The sequence below is a fragment of the Cygnus olor genome, chromosome 4 (assembly GCF_009769625.2).
Source record: "Cygnus olor isolate bCygOlo1 chromosome 4, bCygOlo1.pri.v2, whole genome shotgun sequence".
NCBI classification, from domain to species: Eukaryota; Metazoa; Chordata; class Aves; order Anseriformes; family Anatidae; genus Cygnus; species Cygnus olor.
Genome location: NC_049172.1, coordinates 4535579 through 4559955, shown reverse-complemented (window position 1 = coordinate 4559955; position 24377 = coordinate 4535579). Strand labels below are relative to the sequence as shown.

Below are 24377 nucleotides of genomic sequence, written 5' to 3'. Positions count from 1 at the left end.
CCACATCATACGGAAACCAGAGTGAACAATGCTAGATGTGTAACCACTTACATACAAATACATGTTCATATATACAGTTCCACTCTGGAAAATGAATACTCAAAGTTAGTGGCACAACTGTCTCTTTTTTTTTTTTTTTTTCAAATAAATCTACCCATGCAGTGAGTTACTTTTGAAAACCAGCCTTCCAAATGCAGGTACTAAATCCTATTTTTAGGCTATTTCCCATTTTTACCCAAAGCATGCATCATTACATTCCACTTTCCAGTATTTAACCAACAGTATACTACACATTTTTTTTCTACTTATACAACCCACTCTTGAGAACACTTTATATGAGTGATGGAAGGCTGGAAATTAGTTGACATTTGAATATTTCAATATATGTATCAGCTAAGGAAAGTACATATCAGAGTATTTTCAATAAAGCTGAATTTGAAGTAGAATTCCCACAATTTTCAACTGCTGTAATTAACATGTTCAGTACATCTCCACTCCTAGAATTCAGAAATGGCTATCACAAAGTCATCTGGCCCCTTCCAGGTCCCACATTCAGGCTAGAAGGTTCTGATTATGGCAATCTATAAGATAAAATGAATTGAAGACTAAGCAAGAATGCCCAAGCCCAAGAAATAATGGAAAGAGAGGCATAAGCAGCGCAGGTTTCCTGGTAACATTCATTGACAAGGAAGAAAAACAGGAAGAAGAGTGGAAATACAGATCCTCTACAAAAAGAAAATGAAATAAACCCCAAAACATTAGGGAAGCCTAGACTTCCTAAAAACTCTTGGGGTAAAAGGGAAGTTTGAAGAACTTTTATCTATGTGGTGAATGGCATTGACTCCAAAATTAAACATCTGACACAGACATTTAGTTTAGATTTCATTTTGCTACCAGATGCTGAAAGGAAAAGCAAGAACACTTGAGCTTCAACAACAGTCACTTTCTTTTCTTAAGAGTTTAAATGGCTTAAGGAGACAAACTTCTATGCACCCAGCTTCAAAATTCTGTCTTTCTTTTTCTCTGGAAATCTTTTGTATCAGAAGCCACTGGACGAAAGGAGTATCAATTCTACTAGAGCTTAAAAAAAAGTTCTGTGGAGTAGCAAGTTCTGCAGTCTTTCCATAGAATTAGGAAAGTCACAGGATGAGCTCTTTGCATATGAAGTGATTAAAAAAAAAAGAAATTCAAGTACAAAACAAATCAAAATAAGAACTGCTTTTGTTTCCTTAAAAAAAATAATAAAAGAAAAAAAAAGATTAAAATTCGATATTCTTATCCAAGAATACTCCCACATTCTTATCCAAGGTTCTACTGAAACCAGCCACAGTCCCAGTTAAGTCAGTCTGAAGTACAAAAAGATAAAAGTGGCTGCATACTGGCAAGTCTGTTGAATCAGCAATTTCCACTAGATTTGAAAGCACAGAAAACTTTCCCCACATCCCAAAAGCAGAAGGACTAGGAAGGTTTTCTTTTCTTGTGCCAAATCATTCAACAGTTTTCTTGAACACTACAGAATAAAAGCTCAGTTGCAGTCATGAGCCTTGCGTTGGTATTGTTTTAAAAATGGAGGGGAGAGAAATCCCAGAAATGCTGATGAAAACCCAGAAATGCTGCACAAAATGCTGTTACTGAGCAAAGTTTGTGTCCTGTTGAAGTTGAGGATTGCACTGACAAATTCCAGAAAATGCAACACAATGGATTTGAGAGATGTCTGATGGTACAAGGAATAAGGGTATGCATGATTTCCATTACAGTAAGGCATTACTGCAATGTACATATCATCCCACAAAATTATGAGATAAAACAGGTATATGAAGTTTGTGTTTCATAGAAAGTATTCTGCATCTACGTGGCGTCAGTTGGGGGATATCAGAGCCATGAGTTAATATTCTGTTTGGGTGCCTTACTCACTTCCCAAATGACATGGTGGAACACATTCAGAGGCTCATTAAGTTTCCAGCCATTCCTAAACGGCAACAGGTGCTTGAGAAACACTTCTCCAGCATGTCACAGACAGCTTCATCACTGTCTTGGAAATAACTGACTGCACTTGTGTTTCCTCCATGGCACCAACTGACAATGTTGAGAGAGAGAAAAAGAACAGGAAGAACTCCCAAAACATCCGCATGGGCACAGTGAATGAGTCTAGAAAAATAATTAACAACAACCCCGCTGCATACTCTGAATTCAGGTATGATACTTGCATGTCCATCCAGTATTGCAGTCCATTCAGGCCCCGATATCATGTTAAACCAAGCTCTAACGGGTTTCTGGGAACATATACTGATTAATTAATAGAAATGGCATTACATGAAGTTGAAACTTTCCAGTGATTAATATTTATTAATCCTTTAAGTAGCCTGGCTATGCCTTCAGGAATACTGGAATGGATGCCTTGGGAATTTTCTTCAGCCATGAAAAGAAAGATGAGATTTAGCTGGAAAGATATGGTTCTCTGACTGCTGTAGTATTAATGTTTTTACAGGCTGGTTTAGCGTTTGTAAGGAGTGCTATGTATGTGTATAGTTACCTAAAGCATTTCATATTGCAGCCTGCCGCTGTAGAGAGATTCATTCACAAGAACGCAAATTTGTAGTTTAACTCATAGATTTAAAGTAAAGAAGACTTCAATTCCTTTCAAGATAGTTATAGGATAAATACCTAACACCAGAAGAACTACATCCAAGAGTCCCCTGTGCATAGAATACCCCTGTGTCTTGCTCATCTTTTCTCTACATAGAACTATAAGATACTAAAGGAAATTCTTTGAAAATTAAGCAACTTGGAGTCTTTTGGCTCTTTCTTTTCCTATGTCTTGAAGGATTCTGTATGCATCGGTCTGTTAGCATCCAACAATTCCATAGCTGTTTAGAACATGAAAACTCTCTAAACATGATCCTCAGACAGCTAGTTTGTTCACTCAAAATTACTTGATACTGTATAACAAATGGAAAAAAAAAAAAAAAAAAAAAAACAAAGTTCGCTATTTATTTACTTAATTTCCAGGCAAATAAATAAATAAATAAATTGTCCCCATTCCTTGGCTCCTTGGCTGCGGAGCAGAGGTTTAGGTTAAACCCATTCACCTACAGGAACTAATGAACTTCAGAAGCACTTGCCACCTAGAGCTAACTGTTCAAAGCTGCTTGAGCAGAAAACAAACAGAAGGTGCTAATTTCTAGAACATCATAGGAACACACAGACTTTGAGAACATCCTGTAGTAACTCCAGTTATAGAGGACTGAAGAAAGACAAAAAAGTGCAGTGACATCCCTAATGTATTTTAGCTACAAGGGACCTCAACAGACAATTTTGTAGAAGACTTTTCACTTCATGTTTTGCCTTTTAGGTGAATCTGAAAGCCACTCTTCTGAGCCATTCTTACCATCAACAAAAAAGAGCCTAACAGCAATGATATTCCCAGATCAGAAATTTAAATTTTTATAATTTCCTTGCTGATGATATTTGTGGACATGCATGGTCTGTACGAACATGGAATCCACACAGACCTGCCATAATATAACCCCAGCTGGTTTTGGCAAGTGCTCCCAAGGATGCTGGCATTGACCTCCAGCTGAGCTACCTCTTTGCTCACTATTAAATCAAACAGACCATGGATTTCTGTCAAAGCTGTTTATGAAAATAGAATTTCATTACATAAAGGACTCAGCTCCTACATGATCTTCACTAGTCAATGTAGGTTTCTTTCCTGCAGAAAATGAATGACCTCCCTGGGAACTACATTTTCAGGTATGATAACATACAAACTTTAATAAGCACTTTCAATTTTTCCCATCATTCACTAGCAACAGAGAAAGGACATTATGCTTGAATAGTGTGGTGATTCACAAGTCCCTTGAGAAAACCACTGCAAATGTTACATTCCATGAGATAATCCTGAATCCTACCGAAATGGACAAGAGCTTGGCCTTTGGTTTATCCCCCTTTTTATTGGAGAAGTGTTATAAACTACCTACTGAGGTATGCACAGGCCCACACTGGAATGCAAAGAGAAAATTTCAAAGAGATTTTCTTCTCTGAAAGAAGAATCTTTACCACAAAGGAAAAATAACCAATCTAACAAGCACTCACTCAGGATGTAAATCCAGTCACTTTGTGCAGCATTGTATGTTTACAGCTCAACTGCAAGTGTCTGCAACTCCCAATGCAACCACTTATGCTAGAGCTAAATCAACCATGTCTTTTGGATCAACTTACCTAAAGATCCCAGACAAACTGGAAGCCAGGAGCTAAACCAGGTATTACATCACAGTCTGTAGCTAATACTGAATAGAATCTTATTAAAACATTTTGACTTGTCAGTGGAGATCACTACTGTGTAATGGAGCACAGAGTATTCTTGTTGACAGAGCCAGTTCTCTACAGCCTGTGTGTAATGAATGCAGTTTTCTGGCTGAAGGCTTAGTAAATTCAGTAAGACTATTGCTATGGGAAAGTACCCATCAAAATGGAAACCGAGTAAAACTTTGTGACAATGACAATGTCACAAATGACAAGTCTCTTCCATTATACAGAAATATAAAAGCTTATATATATATATATATATATATATATATATATTTGAGCAGTAGAATCTTTATTTCCTAGATGAGGCAATGGTCTACTTCACATTTTAATATAAGATACTATTTGATTACTTAAACCAATATTCAGTGCAAAACCTGCCTGTGACAATCCTCAGTTCAATACCAGAGACTCAGAAGGTGCTAACAGCACAAGCACAGTAAGTTTACTTTAGCCACATCCTTGCAGTCCCGCCCCTCTTTGTGATGACCCCTAAATACAACAGAGACTACAGTTTATTTACCTTTATCCCAGGGAGTCCAGGAAGCCCAGGAAGACCTGGTTCACCCTACACAGGAAAATTGCATAATATTACAGACATTATTTAGTTATGGTCACCATCCAGCAAACACCTCTGTAAATTCTGCAGCAAGATAAAAGAGCATAGATGACTGCTAGTCATTTCAGGTAGGACTAATATTCTGGTATTTTCAAAATGAGTGATTTAATGTGACTGTCCTAATGTACATTTAGGAACACAAATATCTTCTGGGAACCGCTGATGCTATGATGACACCCACATCAAAAATCCATGTCAGAAAAAAAATATCAAAAAATCAAAAAAAAAAGACAAACAAACATACAAAATGAATTCTCGTTAGCCTTCACCAAAGGAGAGGAAAACAAGCAGCACTGGTTTGTTTTACACACTGCCATTTAAGTTCCATAGTTACAACAGATGTTTAATTCTGTTCCATTTTCAACTCTGAGATAGATATTATGCTGCATAACTGTCTGATTTAGCTAGAAAGTAATTCAGGTTTAAATTGTGCAATTCAAGCAGGACTGCCTAATTACAACTGCACCATCATTTTTATAGACCTATCTGTTGCATCATTTCTGTGCTTGGTATTTATCTCTGAATACATATGGTGTCATGAAGGATAGCGGGAATATAACCTTCTATAGCTTTACCCAGAAATGCCTTACTTATTTAAAATTGCAATAAAATGACCTATAACGCGGCATTTGCAAGGGTAAATTGTTAACAAGAATAGAAAGCTGAATGTATTTATTTTGAAGTGAAGTTGATATTAGTCTAAGACAAGAAAGCCTAGTACAACATTCTCACACATGGGGATTTTGAGGTATCAGCTAAATAGAAAGATGTTGTCTAGGGAAATAAAAACGATGAACAACAAAAAAAATAGCAATAACACGTGAAGAAAACATTATTTTAAAGGCTGTAGACTTTATTTTATTACACATGTAGATTCAAACCAGCACATTGGATCTGAATACTCCCTGAACTTTCTAGAAGCTCAGGTCTGAACTCTGAAGCCAACTTTTACCTTTATAATGAGTTGAACTATATTCCAGATTTTGTACACTCTTGAACTTTACAGAAATCCAGATTTCTGCTCTGTGGTTTGGGCTGATTCATACAGATTTTGCTATTAAAACATTGTGTATGTGTGTATACACATACATATACACTTACATGTATTCACTCATCTATACAGATATGTATGCATGAATATACTCAAAAAATCCACATACATACATACAGATGTTCCTCAGACTACAGTACCCAAAAACACTTTGAGGCAATAATATTAACCAGACTTCAAGCACTAATAACAAAATTACATTCTGCCACAAAAACACTGCTGAAAAACGCAATAGAGGGTCTGCAAATTGCTTTACCAAATGGAGTAATTTTTACATGTTATAGCCGGATCTGATAACAGCTTCTTTGTCCATTTCAGTCACTCCAACATTTTAACTATTCATACTGCCTAAAAGCACAGGGAGGAATCCAGTCTGAAAATATTAACTATAAAATCAGATGAAAGAGTGGACTCTAGCTCTTGGTTTATTGCCTAACACTTTCTAAAGCAGGAAATGGGTTGTCACTTTTGCAAAAGAATAATCCATTAAACAGTCTCCATTACACTCAATCTTGACAAAATGCTAGCTACAAAACCTCTCTTCATCTGTCACTTTCTCAGCTGAGTAGCCATACATGTCACACAGCTAACATGACCTATCCTCATCCAACTGTGAAGCACTAAGTTTCACTTCTAAGCTCAGCATTTGAATAATTAGAACTGATAAATCTATTAATATTGCTGCAGTAGGTCACTGTTTAGTCTTGGGACAGAGCTAACCCCTAGGGAACCACACGTAACAAGCAGAGAGGACCCGGCAAATCCACTTCAGATTCACAGTAATCTAAAACAAGATGCCCCTCAAAGACGGAAAGAATGTAGAACACTAACGTTTCATTAAAATTAGTATCGTAGATGATGGATAACATTTTTTTTCTGGACCTTTCATAATACAAAATATGTGAGTATGATTAAAGAGAACAATGATATTTGAAGAAGCAGAGGCTGTATACTAACTCCACCTCATAATGCTAGGCTTGGCAGGGCAGGTTGTTCTATCACTTCTGCAATACAACATATGGCACACAACAGCCTTGTCAGGCCATTCGAACACCATCACACCTCATCTCATGTAAATAATGTTCAGGTGGGCAGCTCAATATTTATCTGTTCTTAGAAGATGGATAAGAAGTAACTGGAAGAAGAGGAAGAAGTAATATATAAGGAAGGAAGATACAGGAAGGAAATAGGAATGGGGCACAGTGGGGGGAAAAGAAGAGAGGCGATGTAGGGGGCATAGACATACGTCAATTTGAGAAAGGGTTACCCCCAGCCTCTGGTGGGGTGAGCAAGTTCCTGCTGAACAGGGGCAGGATGGCAGATGTGGGATACCTGGCTGGACGAGGCACTCTGAGTGAGTGTATTATGGGAGCTGCTGGCCCTGGCTGGGCACAGGGAGGTGGCATATTGGGAGTTTGTGAGGTGATGTGGAAAGAATGCATTAAGCCCCCTTTGGTGTGAACAACAAGCTGAGACTATACAAAGTCTGAACTGCATGCCTCTCACTTATCTATATTACATAAATGAGATCAAACCTGAGTGCCTGGGGACTGAGATGCGGGACCCTGCTGATAAATCACTGCTGCTTTTGCCTCCATGGCAGCCAGCTAATGAGAGGATGAATCTCAACAGGCTCTTAAGTGCATTTTCTAGTTTATTACCCAAGCAGAGCACACAGTGCAGAATGCACACGTTTAATGATTCCACAGATTAGATAGCTTTAAACTAGTATGATTACTTTCTCTAATTAAAACTGCATTTTACTAAAGAACTGCATTTGCAACCATAATAGTCTTTGTTTAGCCTGTTATAATTGATGACAATTAATATTTCTCAAACAAAAAGACTCAAATTCTTATTTTACATGAATGTATGTTCGGGGGTTTTGCTTAGTCACGTAAAGGCCCTGAGTATTAGAAACAGCTGTACTGTCATTCACTATATAGAATTTTAGCTCTTGGCTGGCTGGCTGGAATACCTGCTCACTCAACCTTCAGCTGGGCTTTGCTCCACTCTGGCAGCAGTGGGTGATTTTCAGTTATAAGATCCAAGAACGGTGCTGAAGGCTCCAGCGGGAAACAAGTACTGCAAACCAAAAATCTGGTTCCCTCATTGTCTCTTCTCTTTGCCCTTTCACCATTTCTCCCAGCAGGACATGCCTCCTACTCTCCTGAAAGGCAGCCGAAGGCACAGCATTCACTATGTTTGATGGACTGTGGATTCAAAGGGGAAATTCCCCAGCTTCATAGGGCCTTATGCAGCACAGAGTCAATACAGCTCCTGCTGGATCTTTACTTGCAAAAAAAAAAAAAATAACCGGCCTTGGCTACATGGCACCTAGGGGAATTTCTTCCTCAGGAAGGAAGAATGAAGCAGCATTACCCATTGCATGTCTCTGATAGCTTGATTCCTCTTAAAAGTACATAGAAATGGGATTCTAGTCAGCATTTATTTTCTTCCTAATGAGATGTAATAATGTCCCATAATCTGAAGGTTAATATTCAGTCAAACATGCAAGGTTAACTTGTGATCATTCAAGTAGCAGAGACATTCTTTGTTAGTCTCACCAGCTGCAGTTGGATAAGCTTTCAACACAAGAAGTGCTCTGTCACTAGAAGAGGAAGTGGGTTATTCTAATATTGCCTTTCATGCTAATTAGTATCATTCCTGTGCTTTTTAAAATGCAAAATGACCATACAAAAAAAATTGTACAAGTCTTGGGCTGTTAAATTGTAGAGCCTTGGGATTATCCTAGTAGAGGTAAATGTCACTGGTAACATCTGCATAACAAGTTTTATCACAAATCTGACAGTGAAGAAAAAAAGACACAAGAATTTCCAACTAATACCTTTTGTCCAGGTCGCCCAGATTCACCAGGTTCTCCCTAAAAGAAAAGAGATGAAAGGCATGAAATCTGACAAAATGAATTAAAAATAAGGTTGGGGAAAATCATAACATTAATGGTACCTGAAACAGCTGTGACACTACAAAGTAACACAGACCAGCCACCCCTCTTCTTCCCTTGCAACTGCTTTAAACATTAAATTACCTTAATTCCTGCAGCAGATGAACCAGGGTCACCCTGATAAAAAATCCACAAGAAACAATCATACTTATTACATATACATTTTTAAAGGAAAGAAATACAGCAAAATATGCAAGGTTATAGCAAGATTATGTAGCAAAATAACTATATAGCAAGAGTACCAATTCTCTGTGATGCTACATAGAAATTTATCCATTGAAATTAAATCAAAATGATTCAGAAAAGAAGCAGTATTATTTTAAAGAACATTTGGACAGAGTTAGTTTCAAACAGCACAATAATTAACCTCAAATTTCACAACCAATAATGTAGATGCAATAATTGCAGATTTTGTATAGATGTGCTTCATAAAGCCAGAAGATGGAACATAGTTTGGCATCTCTAAATTGCTGATATACATTCAAAATCATTTACTGCCATTTACAAAGCGTATAGGTGATCTTTTTGACCTGGTTCTGCAGATGGCAAGTGTCAGGTCTCGACTGACAAAGCTTTTTGTGCTGATGAAGGTAAGCCTTGAAAAAAACAGTGACCTATGTGTTTATCACCATCAGGACAGGTCATAGCTTAATTTCCACAGCTCTTCAGCCTATCTAAACTGATAGTTCAATGCAGTTAAGTGTTGTACGTTACAGGATGAGATAACTACAGTAATTTACATATTCAGGAAAACTTTGTTCTGAAGAAACATCTTGCATTCAAAAAGAGTTCTCCTGTGTTACTGGACTTGATAGGCAGTGATATGCACACGGTCAGAGAACTGGCGAGTGACCCAGTAGGGAAGCTTTTAGCTCCTAGTTCATTTTGTGTAATTGCCACAGGATCCTTAAAATTCTTGTATACTCACTTTGCTGCATTTTTTTTTTCTTAAATGTCATGCCAAAAATATGGAAAAAGCTAAACTAAGAAAAAAATTTGCTAGTCAAAATACAGGCTGTTGAAGATGTCTAGAGTGCTTTTATTTGAAGAACTGCCTCATTATTTGTTACTCAAAATAAATTTGGATTGCTCATTGAAAATAACAGGTTGCTACACAGCAGCAACTGCAAGCTCCCAACAGCCTGTTAGTGATTTACATAGGTGGTACAGGAGCCAGTAGTGTAATCCACTTTGAAGATGTTTAAGTAGAATATCCATTCCTGGTGGTTCATTGAAGCTGGAGGAAGCATTTTGGGAATGTCACAGATTAAAATTTGTTTTAGGTATATATATATATATTTAATGGTGTAATAAAATTAAATGGTACCATGTAACGTGTTCACTACTTTTTGAAGAAGAGAAATAGATTTCCTCTACAATTACCGCAGTGCTCTCATGTGTGAAGAAAAAAAATAAAAAGTCAGTTTTATGAAGGGTTGATTCATGTCTGGAAACCTGAGCTGCCTCAGCTTGACAGACATGCATGAGTGATACAGCTGATATCCCTTACAAGCATGTACAACTGCAAAACTTCAAGGACTTTTTATAGCTATAAACTGGCAAAGCAACTGGTAAGAGACATTCACAAGTTAAACATTTTAAAGGATAATGATGGATATGGGGGAGATAAGAGTATTTATAAAGTATTTATAATCCACCTTCACATAAGAATGAAAATTAATATGGGATTAAAGAAAAATATACGGTACAGCATGTTCTCAGTTCTCTGACGAGTCAGACAGCTTAGAAATGAAGAAACTTAAGCAGGGGAACACGCACACACAAGAAAGATACTTGGTAATTTCCAGCAGCCAAGGCTACAGTAGAAAAGCAGGAATAAGAACTCAAGTCTGGCATTGGCACTGTCTTCAAAGTAGGACAACTCAGCGAAGACAGTTTCCTTTTTAAATCACAGGTCAAGAAGTATGTACCCAAGCCTGTGTTTCTGAGATCTACTGGGTAGAAAGAAAACTTACACTAATTGCACAAATAGGAGCCAATTCCTAAAACCAAGTCTGAAACTGTTGCCACCTGACCTCTCTCACTGTGCTAATAAATATTTAGTATTTATCTCACAGAAACATCATTTAATATTTTAAAGAAATGCTTTTAAGTTTCTATGAATGAAATCTCTTAAACATGTGGCATGATAATTTAATGTAATAGACTCTGCATTTACTTATAGAAAATGTCTTGTTTACTGACCAAGGAGGGGACATACATGTAAGAGGTTGCACAGCTGAGAACTGAACCAGTACTAGCCTTATCTCATCTCTGAACAATACCTCCAGTAGTTATCTTAAAAAGTTTATTTATGAATAGACACTTAGTAAGCCTTGAACTCCTCTCCGCAGGTGTTCAGTTGGCAAAAACTGTCAATTCTCATCTGGTAGTGAAGTTCCATAATGTAAAAAATGCTCTAGACATTTCAGAGCTACCCAAATACAAGGCATAGGTAGTGTAGTAGGGAAAAAACATAGCAGAAGACATGTGTAAGCCATAATGCGTTAATAAGGCTGGGCTGTGAAATTTGCTGGGACTTGATTCCATCTGCTTCTTTTAAAACAACAAAAAAAGGACAGTTTTCGATGTTAAACTCTTGCCCCAATAGAAAATACCCAGAGGAAAACACAAAGGGAATGCCACTGTGCTACTCTTATACTCTGCATTATAGCAGAACAGTCCAGTAAATTTAACTCTTTGAGATGATCATGGCAAGTCAAAAAAGTGCAAACAAGAAAGAAAAAAATATGCAGAAAAAAAAATCAAGGCTTTGTGAACATATTAATTAAATGTGGCTGTAATAGACATTCTTAGTTCCTCTATCACTAGCATGATTAATAATTGCAAGGCAAATTCATGCCTGAATTATATTCAATGATCATGTAGCAAAATCTTTCCCCTTTGATGAACAGTAGGAAAGAACACAATCCTTGCTAAGCAGTGCAAATGTAATGTAATGGCACCATGTTTAATTCTTGTTCCTATATTATCTGTCAAAATACACCCTTCTAAGCTCCCTAGCAAAGCGCTGTTTGCAGAGGTATCTTTTGGAAACATTAAGCTGCAGCTCTCCTACAAGATCTGGATATTTTTTGAGTGGCACATTGCCTTGCAGGCAAGGAAAATGGAAAAAAACAAAACAAAACAAAACAAAACAAAAAACAAAACAGAAAACAAAGGTTAACTAAGCCACAGCTTTGCTTATTCTGTCCTAAGAATTAATGCAGTGGATGCCAGCCAATCACTATTAGAGCAATGCACTCCATGCAAACAGCATGTATTTCCGTGTCACCACACCACCTCTGAAACTTATAAAAAACCTTGAGGAGATGGGAGACTTCTGTATTGTGAAGTCCAACAAATTTATTGAAATTCCTTTAGATACAGAAATATAAGAAATCTCCTGATGACTGACACTTTCCACAAGTTGATCCCAAACTGGTTAAATACAGAAATGTTAAAAAAACTACATTCATGAAGAAAGGATCTCCCGCTAGAAGAGGGAGACATTTTTTTTTCTTTTCATTAAACAAGATCCCAAGCAAGGAGATGCATGCACTGCAGACCACAGTGCATCACGGGCATACTAATGGACACAGGCTTACTCTCACAGCTGATAAAATAGCAAAGCAATAAGGAAAGCTACACTCGACTTCCCAGGATGATTATAAACTTCCTGTTCACTTGCTGCAGGACTATGTCTGAATAAAAATCTCATATTTGCCTAGAGATTATGCTCTTAAATCTCATAAAAGTAGATTAAGAAGACTTTATTGGAATACCCTGTGTATGTAACTAAATAAGGTTTTTGAGATTTTAATCTGGGCTAATAAGCAGGACTGCAAATGAGGTATTATTTAAATGAACTCTTGGAATCAAAGAGTTGACTTGACTATTCTTAAACCTAATGACTATTTGTAAGATCTGATTTTAGAATATGCCGTATAATATCTTTGTGTTCTTGAATACTGTTTCCAAATTATAGGGCCTGAGAGATTTGCATGCATTCCTTACCAGCATTTTGATAAATCTGTCATAAACATCTCCCTGCAGTACACTCTGATCTGAGTTGGTTATGCAATTACACATGGGGGGCGGGGGGTGGTAGAATGGGAATGACACAAATTTTTGTGCTTCTGCCCAAATGTAGGGTGAATTGAATGTCTTTAGAAGCATATGAGTTCCAAACTGGTGGTAATAAGCCATATACAACATCTACTCAAAAGGATACATCATAAATAGGTAAGATTATGTGGCTAGAGGAGACCATTATGACTGACCCTTCTTCCTGTGCTCCACAGGCTTTGTTCTGACTGCTAAAATACTCTTGACTTGTATATATAAAACACATTTAAAAATTCAAGTTCTATTTTGATCTTTTGTGTAGAGATACAGAATGAGCCTCACATAAAATAAAGCAAAAGAAAAAACTAAATAAAATAGAATTTTAACAACTTCTACTCTACAGTGACTACTACCTGTTGGTACTTTGCAACAGTGAACTAACAAGGCATTAAGTGACATTATTGCTGATATCACCCGTTAAAAAATATAAAATGTAGTTTTTATCTTCAACTCTCATTTGTCCAGCTGGCTGCTTGGAAGGAAGTTAGCTACCATGATACCCTATTGGTTTAGCCCTTTCTTTGCAGGTAACAGAGACTGGGAAGTGTGAACAGCTAGGATGTATCTGAAATGGATGTAACTTAACAGACACAATATCAACAGTCTTGCAGGTTGTGTCCAAAGTTTCTGTACATTGCACATATCAGCTAAGAGGAGTACTGATGCTGATATATTCTGTACTAAAGCTGCTGCTGCATAAAGTCAGGAGTTTTGTACTTAATTGGACAGAACACTGACTTTTTTTCTGCTGTTCGTAAGAATGAACCCAGTCAGATGTTCAACATAACTACGAGAAAGTTTAAAACGCATTTTCCTTTTGATCAAATTATTATTTACATTAGTTGTTTAGACTGAAGCATGCCAACACCACATTTTCTTCTCTATCAATACAAAGTGTACCTTTTCTCCTGTGTCACCCTTTGGTCCATTTTCTCCAGCATCACCCTATAATTAAAATACATGTATTTTATTAATGATTTTATGTAAGCACACGGCACGCAGAGAGGAGTCAGCATTCAACCATGATTAGCAAGCTAATTCTGTTAATCAGGTAGTCAATCTCTCTATGACATGGTCAGGAATTGTGGGTTTTATAGTTGCTACATCTGTTGCTTGAATACAGTCTTCCCTATAAACCTTTTCACAGACCCTCAGAAACACATAAATTATCAAATAACTGTCTTCCTGTTGGTATAGCCTACAGACTCGCCCAATTCATCATGGTTTAGCAACAAGGGAATGATTCCATGATGGTTCAGCATTTTGAATTACCAGTACATATTTTTTCCCAACAGAGACACCTAAACACACCTTATCAAATTCAGTTCACAGTTACCCAGTCCTATTACTTAGTATTAGGATTCTCAAGTGATGTATGGTATAAACTCTTTGAGTTTGAAGTACTTCCATGAATGATTCACGAACCAGAAAAACTTCTAATTCCACTCCTTCAAATAGCCACCAAAATGGTGGTTATCTCTACATAAATTCTATATATTGTTTATTATTAACAAAAAAACCAATATTCAGACAAATTCTTTATGGCTGGGTAGACATTCCGTATTTTAAAAACAACTTTTTAAAGAAACACTTCAAAATTTTTATCTATAAAAATACCCTTTATTTTTAATTCAGCCATATAGTAAGACAAGAGTACTCGAAAAGGTCTGCAATATGTGACGATCTAGGCCAAAAATATCTGTGGGACAGACAACTACCTACCAGCAACTTTACCTGAAAGGTGAGAATTGCACCCACGTTTTGCAGCATGGAGTTTGTCTCCTCTCTGCATGACCATATATCTTGTGGAGTCTGTGTAATTATCACTCTGTTACCTAATTGTTTTACTCCCCACAGGTAACAGAGCATCAAAACCAAGTTACCAGGTTACCAAGAAATGTTTGACATTTGCATTTATTCTAACAGACTCATCTTTTTCTGATGCTAACAGTAATGGTTAGGTGCAGCGTTGCTCAACTGTGCAGCCTTTAACACATGACCACTACTCTCCATGAGTAATCCCACCACAGTAATCCCAGAAGGAGTAACTTGTATTAGTATTATTTGACATTAGCAAAAGCTGCACAATGAGTCTCAAGTTGTAGGCTGTAGCTGCATTCATTTTTTGTAAACTCAGAATCAGTGCAGTGACAGTTCTCAAAAAACAGAACAACAAAGGAAGCAAAATATGTCTCACCTTTTCTCCTCTCTCTCCAGGGTCACCCTGATTGAAGTAAGTGGAGCAAAGAAGTCATAAGTTATTAACATGAGCAAAATTTGAAATGTTAATATTATTGTTATGTCACTATTGATGACACTGTTTCAAATAACAAAATCCAAATAAGTCTTCTATAAATGATAAGTCAATTTCATAAAACTCAACAGACAATACATTTTCGACATAATTTTTAAAAATTATTTTTTGCATGAAAAGTTTTTTTTTTATTTGTTTGTTTTGTTTAAGTTTTCTTCCTCCTTTTGTTCTAGATTAAACCCTGACAAACAGGCACATATGTTTGTGGAATGGCCTATTGTAACAGAAATGACTTCTACATTTAGTTCTCCTTATTTTGGGAATAAATGAAGGAAAAATCCAAAGGTTGAATGTGAAGGGAAAGTCTTATGATTCTACTAATGGCTTAGAAGGCTCCATGTGAGAAACAGAAAGCCTTAAGTGTCTCGATATAATTCATAATCGATTCAAAGCAATGAATGTTTATTGCTCCTGACATTCTGTGTAACAAAAAGATGGTTTATAGCCTTTATTTGTAATTATAACTTGCTTGAGAAACTGGCTCAATGGCAAACGCACTTTTGCACACTGAGCATGACCCTGACAGCTCATCTCTGTGATTTTGCCTCAGAAATGCACTCTGCCTCATCTTTGCCCCTTCTGATAGCTGGTTGTCGCTAGGCAACTCAAAGATTACCGCTGTGAATATGAATTAAGCATCAACTGCCACAATTTGTCTTCTTCTGTATACAAAGTAAGAAAAGGTCATGCTCCCAAATGGTTTGTTTTCATCCCTGATGGACAAGCAGCCAGTCAGTAAATGTAAAGAGCCTGCCCTGAGTGTCCATCAGCAGCAGTGTGATGCACAGAATCAGCTGAGGAGCACATGTGCACCAAAGATGCACGCTCGCAGCTGATGGGATTAGAATTTAGCATTACCCGTTCCAGGAGGCCCACAGATCACATCGTCTTGGACATGTTGAGCTTTCTTTTAAACAAAGTTATCATAAGCTTTATGTTCTATTTCACTAGTTCAATATTAAAAGAGCAGGGAAAAAAATTATTTAACAATAACATAAATGCAAAGAGACATTTTGATGCTGCAAATACAGGCCCAGACATGTTCCTAATGCGGTTTGTTGCTAACTTCCATAATAGCAGGATCTGGGCTCAAGACTTAACTCTGACATTCATCAAAGAATTGACCACAGTAGCTCTTGAAAATAAGCCTGACACACATTGTAAGTAGCATAAACAAAGCCTTTCTGAAAAGGTCCCCAAATTCCCAAACACTTGCAGGCATATTACATTCACTTGGCAGTGGATGCATATGCGTCAGTGCCACTGACTGGAATTATACATGCACAGCAGAAGATAATGCTTCTTTATGGTGAAATGTGTAAAGCCTCTTACAGCACAGATCACTGGAGTGAGCAGATCATTAAAAGCCGGTCAGAATATAAACACAAGTTGGAAAGCATGACCGTAGTCTATATGCACTCACGTACCACGTGCTTTTGTTTTTAATCCATTTTCAATACTAACCTTAAGTCCTGCTGCTCCCTTCTCTCCTGCTATACCAGGCAAACCAGGCTCACCCTAAAGGCAGAGAAAATAAAAGATGCAGTTAAGAAAGACATAATGAAGTATATTAACATTGTTTCATGAACTGTCTCATATTAGGTAAGTCATGATAAATAAAATTTAAGATCGCTCAGCCTGAATATGTACTCCACAAACAGGTACTAATATGCGCTATTTCCTCAGTTAGAGTGGACTAACTCTAATTCAAATTCCTGTATAGATAAGAAATAATTCTACTGGAAGTGGTGGAAATACACAGGTGTGAAACTAAACAGAAAAAAAGAACCGAAACTTTTGATTCTGAAAAGCTGTCCAATTAACCTCAAAAGCACATTCTTTCCAGGACTATCAACGTTTCTCTCTTCCCTACAATTTAGAAATACTGCAAGAAAGGCTTATCTTAAATGACTTTGACATTTGTGCTTCTGGTCTCATAAGAAAGGCAGATAGTGATGAAAAATGAGAAGGGTTATTTCTAGAAATGGAAGAATTTGGAAGAATAGATAGCGCTTTTTTTTTTTTTTTTAATATACCTTGCTTGTCCATTTTACATACTCTAGTACCATTGGCTGAAAATTAAATTTAAAAGACTGTTAAAAAAATTCAGCATAACATCAATGATCCAAATTTTGGGGACATTTAACAGATAGCATATAAATTCTTCCACAGTTCAAGGAGTCACAAGTCACTTTCAAAAGTCAATTAACAAATGACAACTACTTGCAAATTTCTTTTTCCCCCAAAGTTAAAAAACAAGAAACAAATACAAAAAAAAAAAAAAAACAACACACCACAAAAACACCACCACCAATAAAAAAAAAAAAAACCACAAAACTTTAAGACATTTTCTGGTGTTCATTTCCCAGATTTATGAAAAAAAACATGAGTATTATTTATTTTAAGTGACGTGATAAAGCAATGGTTGGACTTTATTGTTAAGCAACTAGGGGTGATGGCTGAGTGAAACCTTTTGCAGAAGTATTCCTCAGTTTCTCAAGAACCGTGCCTATTCTTTTGTAACCCTCACCTACACAAACGCATTGCACTTCAAGGTGGCAAAGAATGTTAAAGTAGCATCCAAAAGAATATCAGAAAAAGCCTTCAGTTAGGTTTTTCTGTAAGTATTTTGCTATGTAAATGTATAAAATGCTTAGAAGTTAAATACACTAGTCAGCATGGTAATCAAATTAGAAAGAATAATTCTTATCAGAAACTCAGCTGAAATTTTCATACAGGACTTGAACTCAGTACACATGATGAACCAACTCTCTGCTCACAAGTTACAAAAGAGTTAAGGTAAGGGCTTGTTCCAAGTGCAACAACAAATATTTTCCAATCCTCCACAAGAGCCTTCCTTGGTTCTCCAAGGAAGAAGGTTCCATTCTATTTCTAAATTAGGCAAAGGAACATAAAATACAATAATATCACTAAGTGTTGGACTATTTTGAAACATAAAACAAAAATGTTGAGGTTCTTGCAAAAATCCAGTGAGATATTTTCCTCACCAGAGAAAAAAGTGCTAGGTGCTATTAAACCCACAGGGAATTACATAGCTATTTGAGTCAGCCCTTTTTTCAAGGCTCCTTTGTACTACAGTAGCTTTTAGGCTGATATAGTAGCACAGGCATTTGATATATAAGTGGTAAGGATTTGAAGCTGTTGGAGATTAGGCATGAGTGTTCCAAGGGATTGACCTAAAAAGCACTTGAAGAAAACTGCCAGTTGACAAAATGAAGCAGAAGGGACCAATGGATATGCACTTGTTTCTCCTCATCCCACACCCCAACAAGTTTGTTTCTGTCTCCTTCATTTCAAAACAGCTGCAGCTGGCTGACACTTTAAGGGGCTTAAGTCACTAATCAAAGGGTTGATATCCCAGGCTTGCACTTTCCTCCAAAGTTTACAAATCTGAGTTATAAATGCAGACAGCTACTGGTATGACAGCAACAACAACAAAAAAAAAGACGCTAAAAAGTGGACAAAAGAGTTATCTTACTTTCTTTGGAAAAACAAGTGAAAACCTCCAGCTGTTACCCAGTCCTGGTAAATCCCTATTAACTCCAACAGTTTTGTCTCTGGCCCACATGTGACTTTCCTATGGCCAACACACTGCATGTTTCTAACTCTGGAAGTACCAGCCAGAGGCATAATCACACCAGACATTAGGTCTGGGAAGGGCAAAGATTGAAGACAAACCTACAAGGTCAGCCCAGATATGACCTTGTGCCTTTATGCTTTTGAAGTGATTATCCTTCAGTTCCTAAAGGCCAGAAGCACAGAGGGCTAGTATAAAATCATTTTCTGTCATACCCATAATATCCCTTTCACTGGTTTAGAACCTGATTTTCTTGTCAATACAAGGAAGCAGGGAGCAGTAAGATGAAATAAAAAATTATAGCACATAAGCTATATCTATATCCCTGGTAAACATTCCCAATGCACAGCAAAACAAGCTTTGTGCCAGGGGGCTTCCATTTTTCATACTTCAGGTCTTTTAGGCATGTCTGGCTTCATATTTTAACTATTCTAATAAAGCTTAAAATAAAATAAAATAAAATAAAATAAAATAAAATAAAATAAAATAAAATAAAATAAAAATAAAATACAACCCCCTGACAGACCTCCTGTTGAAATTCTAAAAAAGTATCTACAAAGCAAAAGAACAGCAAACATTTTGGAGGAAAGTAGCTTGACTTCTTCAAGACTTACTTTCTACTTAGTAGTAGAAAGTAGTTCTTCCACAGCTATACACTAAAACACAATGTTATCTTAGGAATATTTGTCCCATAAGGATGATTTTAGTATTTGGCATGAAAATAATTTACAATACTTCTGTTAAGAAGTATGGTTAATTACTTTCCTTCCATTTATTTACTTTTTTTTTTTTAATCAAAACATATATTAAAACTAAAAAAAAAAAATGTATACATGTGTCTCATCCCCACAGGTTAGTGCTTGGGAAATTAACAAAAGAACTACTTTTTAAAAGGCCGAGGACAGTTACACTGCTGTTCAAGGAATGGTGCATGCATGGGGAAACCATACATTCAGAAACACCATCTCATGTAGTAATTGCAATTAGACTGCTTTTCAACTTGGCAAGATGACAGAAACTATAAAACTAGATCCTTAATCTCATATATTTTTATATTTACCAGGCCATGGCTAATGTGTTTCCTGACTCATATTGCAGTCTCTCTTTAATAGCTCTGACAATGAAGGCGTTAGGCTGCAGAAACAATTGTCTTCTGCACATCATTTAGCTTTCAAATCAACTTTTTTTTTTCTTTTTTTTTCCCCTATTTAAAGAGTGACTTTGTCTATAGCACACCTGAGTTTAGGTCACAGCTTACCTTTCTGCAGTCATGACTTCCTGAAAACCCACCACTAAGGGACAGGGACTGGAATAACTAAAACAAAATATATTCTAAAACCTTGTAGTGCCTATGTAAAAATGTAACCCACGATCCCAATTAAAATGGTACTGAGTGCCACAGTGCTCCCTCAAACAAGAGTTGCAAGGAACAAAGAAATTGCATGAAGACATCCTCAGAGGGGCCCCTCAAAACTCTTCCTTTACACGGATGGACTGTGAGAAAGATGCTGTGGGCAGGTTGGACATGTCTCAGTATGCAATTTTAAGGAATTGTCCAGTCCACGCGGACTGCTAGCTCTTTCTGCCCTGCCGTGTTCTGATTCTGAGTTAGACCATCCCACAGAAACTGTGTGCTGGACATCACATGGGACAACAATGATACACCATAACAAAAATAAATTCTCCCTTATTGCAAGAATAAACCCTGTTAATAGTGGCATTAAGATGGTTATATTTCCACATGCTGCTTCAGCAATTTGGGGCTACTGTGACTGGTAGAGAGTCTAATGGGACGCTGTGGTACCAGCACCATCTTATTTGAATATACTATCTACTTAGGTTTTCAAGTACTTGTAAAAGTAGTAAAGAAAGCTACCAAATGTACAAAAATATCGTGTGCCAAACTGGTAAACCTGCAAATGTTGCATCAGAAGTGCTCTTAGCCTTTAAATTTTGTTTCACATGAAGTTGTTTTCTCTTGCCTTTGATTACTGGACAAAGAGCGAAAGAAAGGTCTTGTTTTCGTGACATGACTCACTATACAAATAGACTATAAAATACTAGAAAATGTTAGAAAAGGTGCCTTTTCCCAAATTTAATGTAAAATACTGTTAATAGTAGAAGACAATGCTCTAGATATTTGTCTACCACAGAAAAGGACACCACCACCGCCAGAAGCTTTGTAAGTCCCCATTTATTCACTACCACCATCTGAAGTTATTTAGATCCATCTTGCTAAATTCACAAATAGTCTTAGAATGGTGGAAATAAAAATTTCCAGCAAATGTGCTATTGTTCTTACACTCACTCAAAATCAAGCAGCTAAAGCAGGAGTGTAAATGCTCCAGTAATTTAGTTGATGACTACTTACAGGGAAGAAAAATGCATCAGACATGGTGTGTTTTTGTTGTTATTGTTTTGTTTTGCTTTGGTTTTGTTTGTTAGTTTTTTGGGGGGTGTCTGTTGTTTATATGCTATAGAGAAATTGCAGGGTCCCCATCAATAGAATAATGATGATGCATTTTCAAACAGATACATTGCATGACATTGTGTTTGCTGTCACTAACAGGAAAGGCTTTAACATGTTACACAAATCAGCCTGTGGATGTGAAGCTGCTATTAACACTAATTCAGTTCCACCAGTTAACCCCAAATGCCCTGATAGGCACTTTGGTTTCTCAAAAGCAGCAGCACTCTAACAAACTAAGTAATTGTCACTATTAAAATGAATTCGAAAGAAAATCTTTGTTGCACCAACAAACTGTGATGTTAAGGCATGACTGAAACAAATTATGTAGGAGAACATCATTAATTATTCAAAACATTCTGATAATTTCCGGAATGATCTTCAGCAAAATGCTTTGAGGCTCAGAAATATTTGGATTTATCTTCCAATTAATATCAATTACTAGGGCAAACAAAATGCTAATATGCCAAGAAGAACACAACCAACCTAGATGTTTGATTCAGGAGTTTCAGATAACTCAAAGAATAACAAGAAGGCTGTTCCTTTGGACAGCAGATTAGAGCACCTTGGTTCAAGTCCTGGTGCTCTTGTGCCTGTATTAACTATGTAACTGTATTAACATTGAAAAACTGGCTCTGGCTTTCCTGTATTAGTTTGGGTACTAATACCCTGCACCCTGCCCAATAAATAGGTGTAATAATTTCCTGAGAAAGTCTGGTGATGCAGGCAGTCTGAAGGCATCCACTGACCTGAATCTGAATTTGATCAAGACTCAACTGTATAGAGCACTGCTGAGGCTCAGCTGTCAATATGAACTCATAAATCCTACTTCAGACCTGTTTTGAAAATGTATCACCCACTGGAGTCCATATTAAGGGAGTCAAGGCTGTTGAAAGCATACCTCTTCTTACTAGAGCAGTCTGTGCCCTGGAGATATATACCTTTATATGCAGAATTAAACAGCTAAAAATAACGTGGCTGGAGGCCCTAGCTTTTCTTGTTTGTAACAGAAAAACAGCCTGGAGGCCACTGTTCTGAAATAGGTTTGGTTTCAGTGGGACACATAACTCCGTCCACACCAGCTGGCTGATATCCATCTCACACTGAGAAGAAAGGCTGTCAGTATTGCTATATTTTTCAGTCACTAGAATGTAATCTGTTGTAAGGATAAGGAAATACAAGAGGCCCCCAAATCTAATCCAGTCTAATTTTACTCTAAAATACATAAACAAGGATAGAAGGGAAAAAACTAGTTTCTCAGACACGTTACTGCAATTTCCATTTCAAACCAGGTTTGAATTATTTCCTTTCAATTTGCTTTTCACCCCCCTCAAAAGTAACTTAAAATTGTTTTTTTAAGAACTGGAAATCTCTCCTGGCCCACTCACCAGCTGAAATTAGGTGGAAAGAGTCTTCAACAGGACTCAGCTGGCCTGCAAACCTGTCTGAGAATTTGTGAACTGCATTCAATGATATTTCCTTCTTTTATATTTCTTAATTTGAAAAAAAAATGTTAGTACATGCATACCCTTCATTTCTCTAAAGAAATGTGGTAATACCACTTTTCAAATGCACGTCCTACATAGTATAGTACATATCATTGGGAAAATACTTGTGAATTAGAGTAATAACAAGCACGAAGAAAGCAGTAACAAATGTGTACAACCAGACTCGAAGTCTACTAACAAGAAGGGAAATTGTTTTGAGGTTTATGAAGCTGCTATTATCAAACTACTGAAACCATATGAAATTAAATGGCTTGTCCTGACCATCGCTCTGTTCTGAATACATCCTTACAAAATAATAAAAATACCAAGTACTATGTAAGAAAAACAGTCCAAAGAAGACACAGAGTGAGGGTTTATGCTCTCCAGACGAATTCCTATTTCAAGCTGAGAGTGCGGGTTACACAGCCTCTAGAGACTCGGTTCCTTCAGACCAAATGCAATCCTCACTCAGCCAACTTCACCTTTCTTCCTTGTGATGCTGCTGCAGTCACTGGGAGTCCTTATCAAACCAGTACCACTGAGCAAATACCCGACTATGTATCCTATACTTGCACAGTTGAACTTTCCAAGAACCCCTTTTTGGCCATTTTGACATGACTACTGTAGGGGTCTGATATCCCTAGATCACTGCTACCTCATGTCTGCAAGCAATTACAATCCTCTTTCATTCCACTTTTAATGCCTGAGGACCTCTCACTGGGGATCAAGAAAAAGAGGGTTATCCCCCTATAAGCATCTTGCTAGGAAGCAACCTTCTCCAGTTGAATTGCACAATGGTCTGCAAACGAAAGGGAGTGCTTACAAGGACTTTTCTTGCTATCTCAGAAGGCTTCTGTCCACCCAGTGACATCTCTCAAACTGCAGGAATTACTAGGCAGCTTCTTTCTAGTTACTGTTCTCAACAAGATAAGAAGAATGTTGCCACAGTTTCCCAAATGTAGAAACAAACAAGGAATATAAATGCCCTTGCAAGACTAACTGTATATTTTGTGGTATTTGGCCTAAAAGTATGTGTGTGTATGTGTGTGTGAAGCTATGGTAACAATTTTGCTACTACTTTTATTACAACAAGATCTGTTAACAGTCCTGCAAAAACAGGTGGGTTATGTAAAATTACACTTACTCTAACATTTAGAGATTGTCTAAGAAAAGTGGTTCATGTGTTAAGGGATTAGAAAATTGTTCCAAGTGTACTCAGAATTTATGATCTAATTTCCAGACCTATTGGTCAGACTTGTCAATCGTCTCTTATTTTCCACTATTTCAATTAAAGAAGAGGTGAAGGGAAAGTAAAAGAAAAATTGCAGGCACATACATGATGGAGATGACCTAGTTGTATTATTCAAGTGCTCAAGGAGAGAGGAAAGTTAATTCACTGCTGACATTCACCAACTGAAAGATATTTCAGTGCTTGGATGA

General features: G+C 37.0%; 1 protein-coding gene across 15 annotated transcripts in view; it reads right to left on the bottom strand.

Moving 5' to 3' along the window:
• COL25A1 (collagen type XXV alpha 1 chain) overlaps positions 1-24377 on the bottom strand; it is a 308172-nt gene that overhangs the window by 45152 nt on the left and 238643 nt on the right. For 14 of the 15 annotated variants that reach the window (XM_040554847.1, XM_040554846.1, XM_040554856.1 and 11 more), the window contains 6 exons: positions 16850-16903; positions 15269-15295; positions 13972-14016; positions 9028-9060; positions 8827-8862; positions 4832-4876 (listed from right to left, as the gene is read on the bottom strand). In XM_040554847.1, coding sequence (XP_040410781.1) covers positions 4832-4876; positions 8827-8862; positions 9028-9060; positions 13972-14016; positions 15269-15295; positions 16850-16903 — 240 coding nt within the window. The remainder of the gene's footprint in view (positions 1-4831; positions 4877-8826; positions 8863-9027; positions 9061-13971; positions 14017-15268; positions 15296-16849; positions 16904-24377) is intronic. The other variant, XM_040554852.1, reaches the window with a different exon arrangement.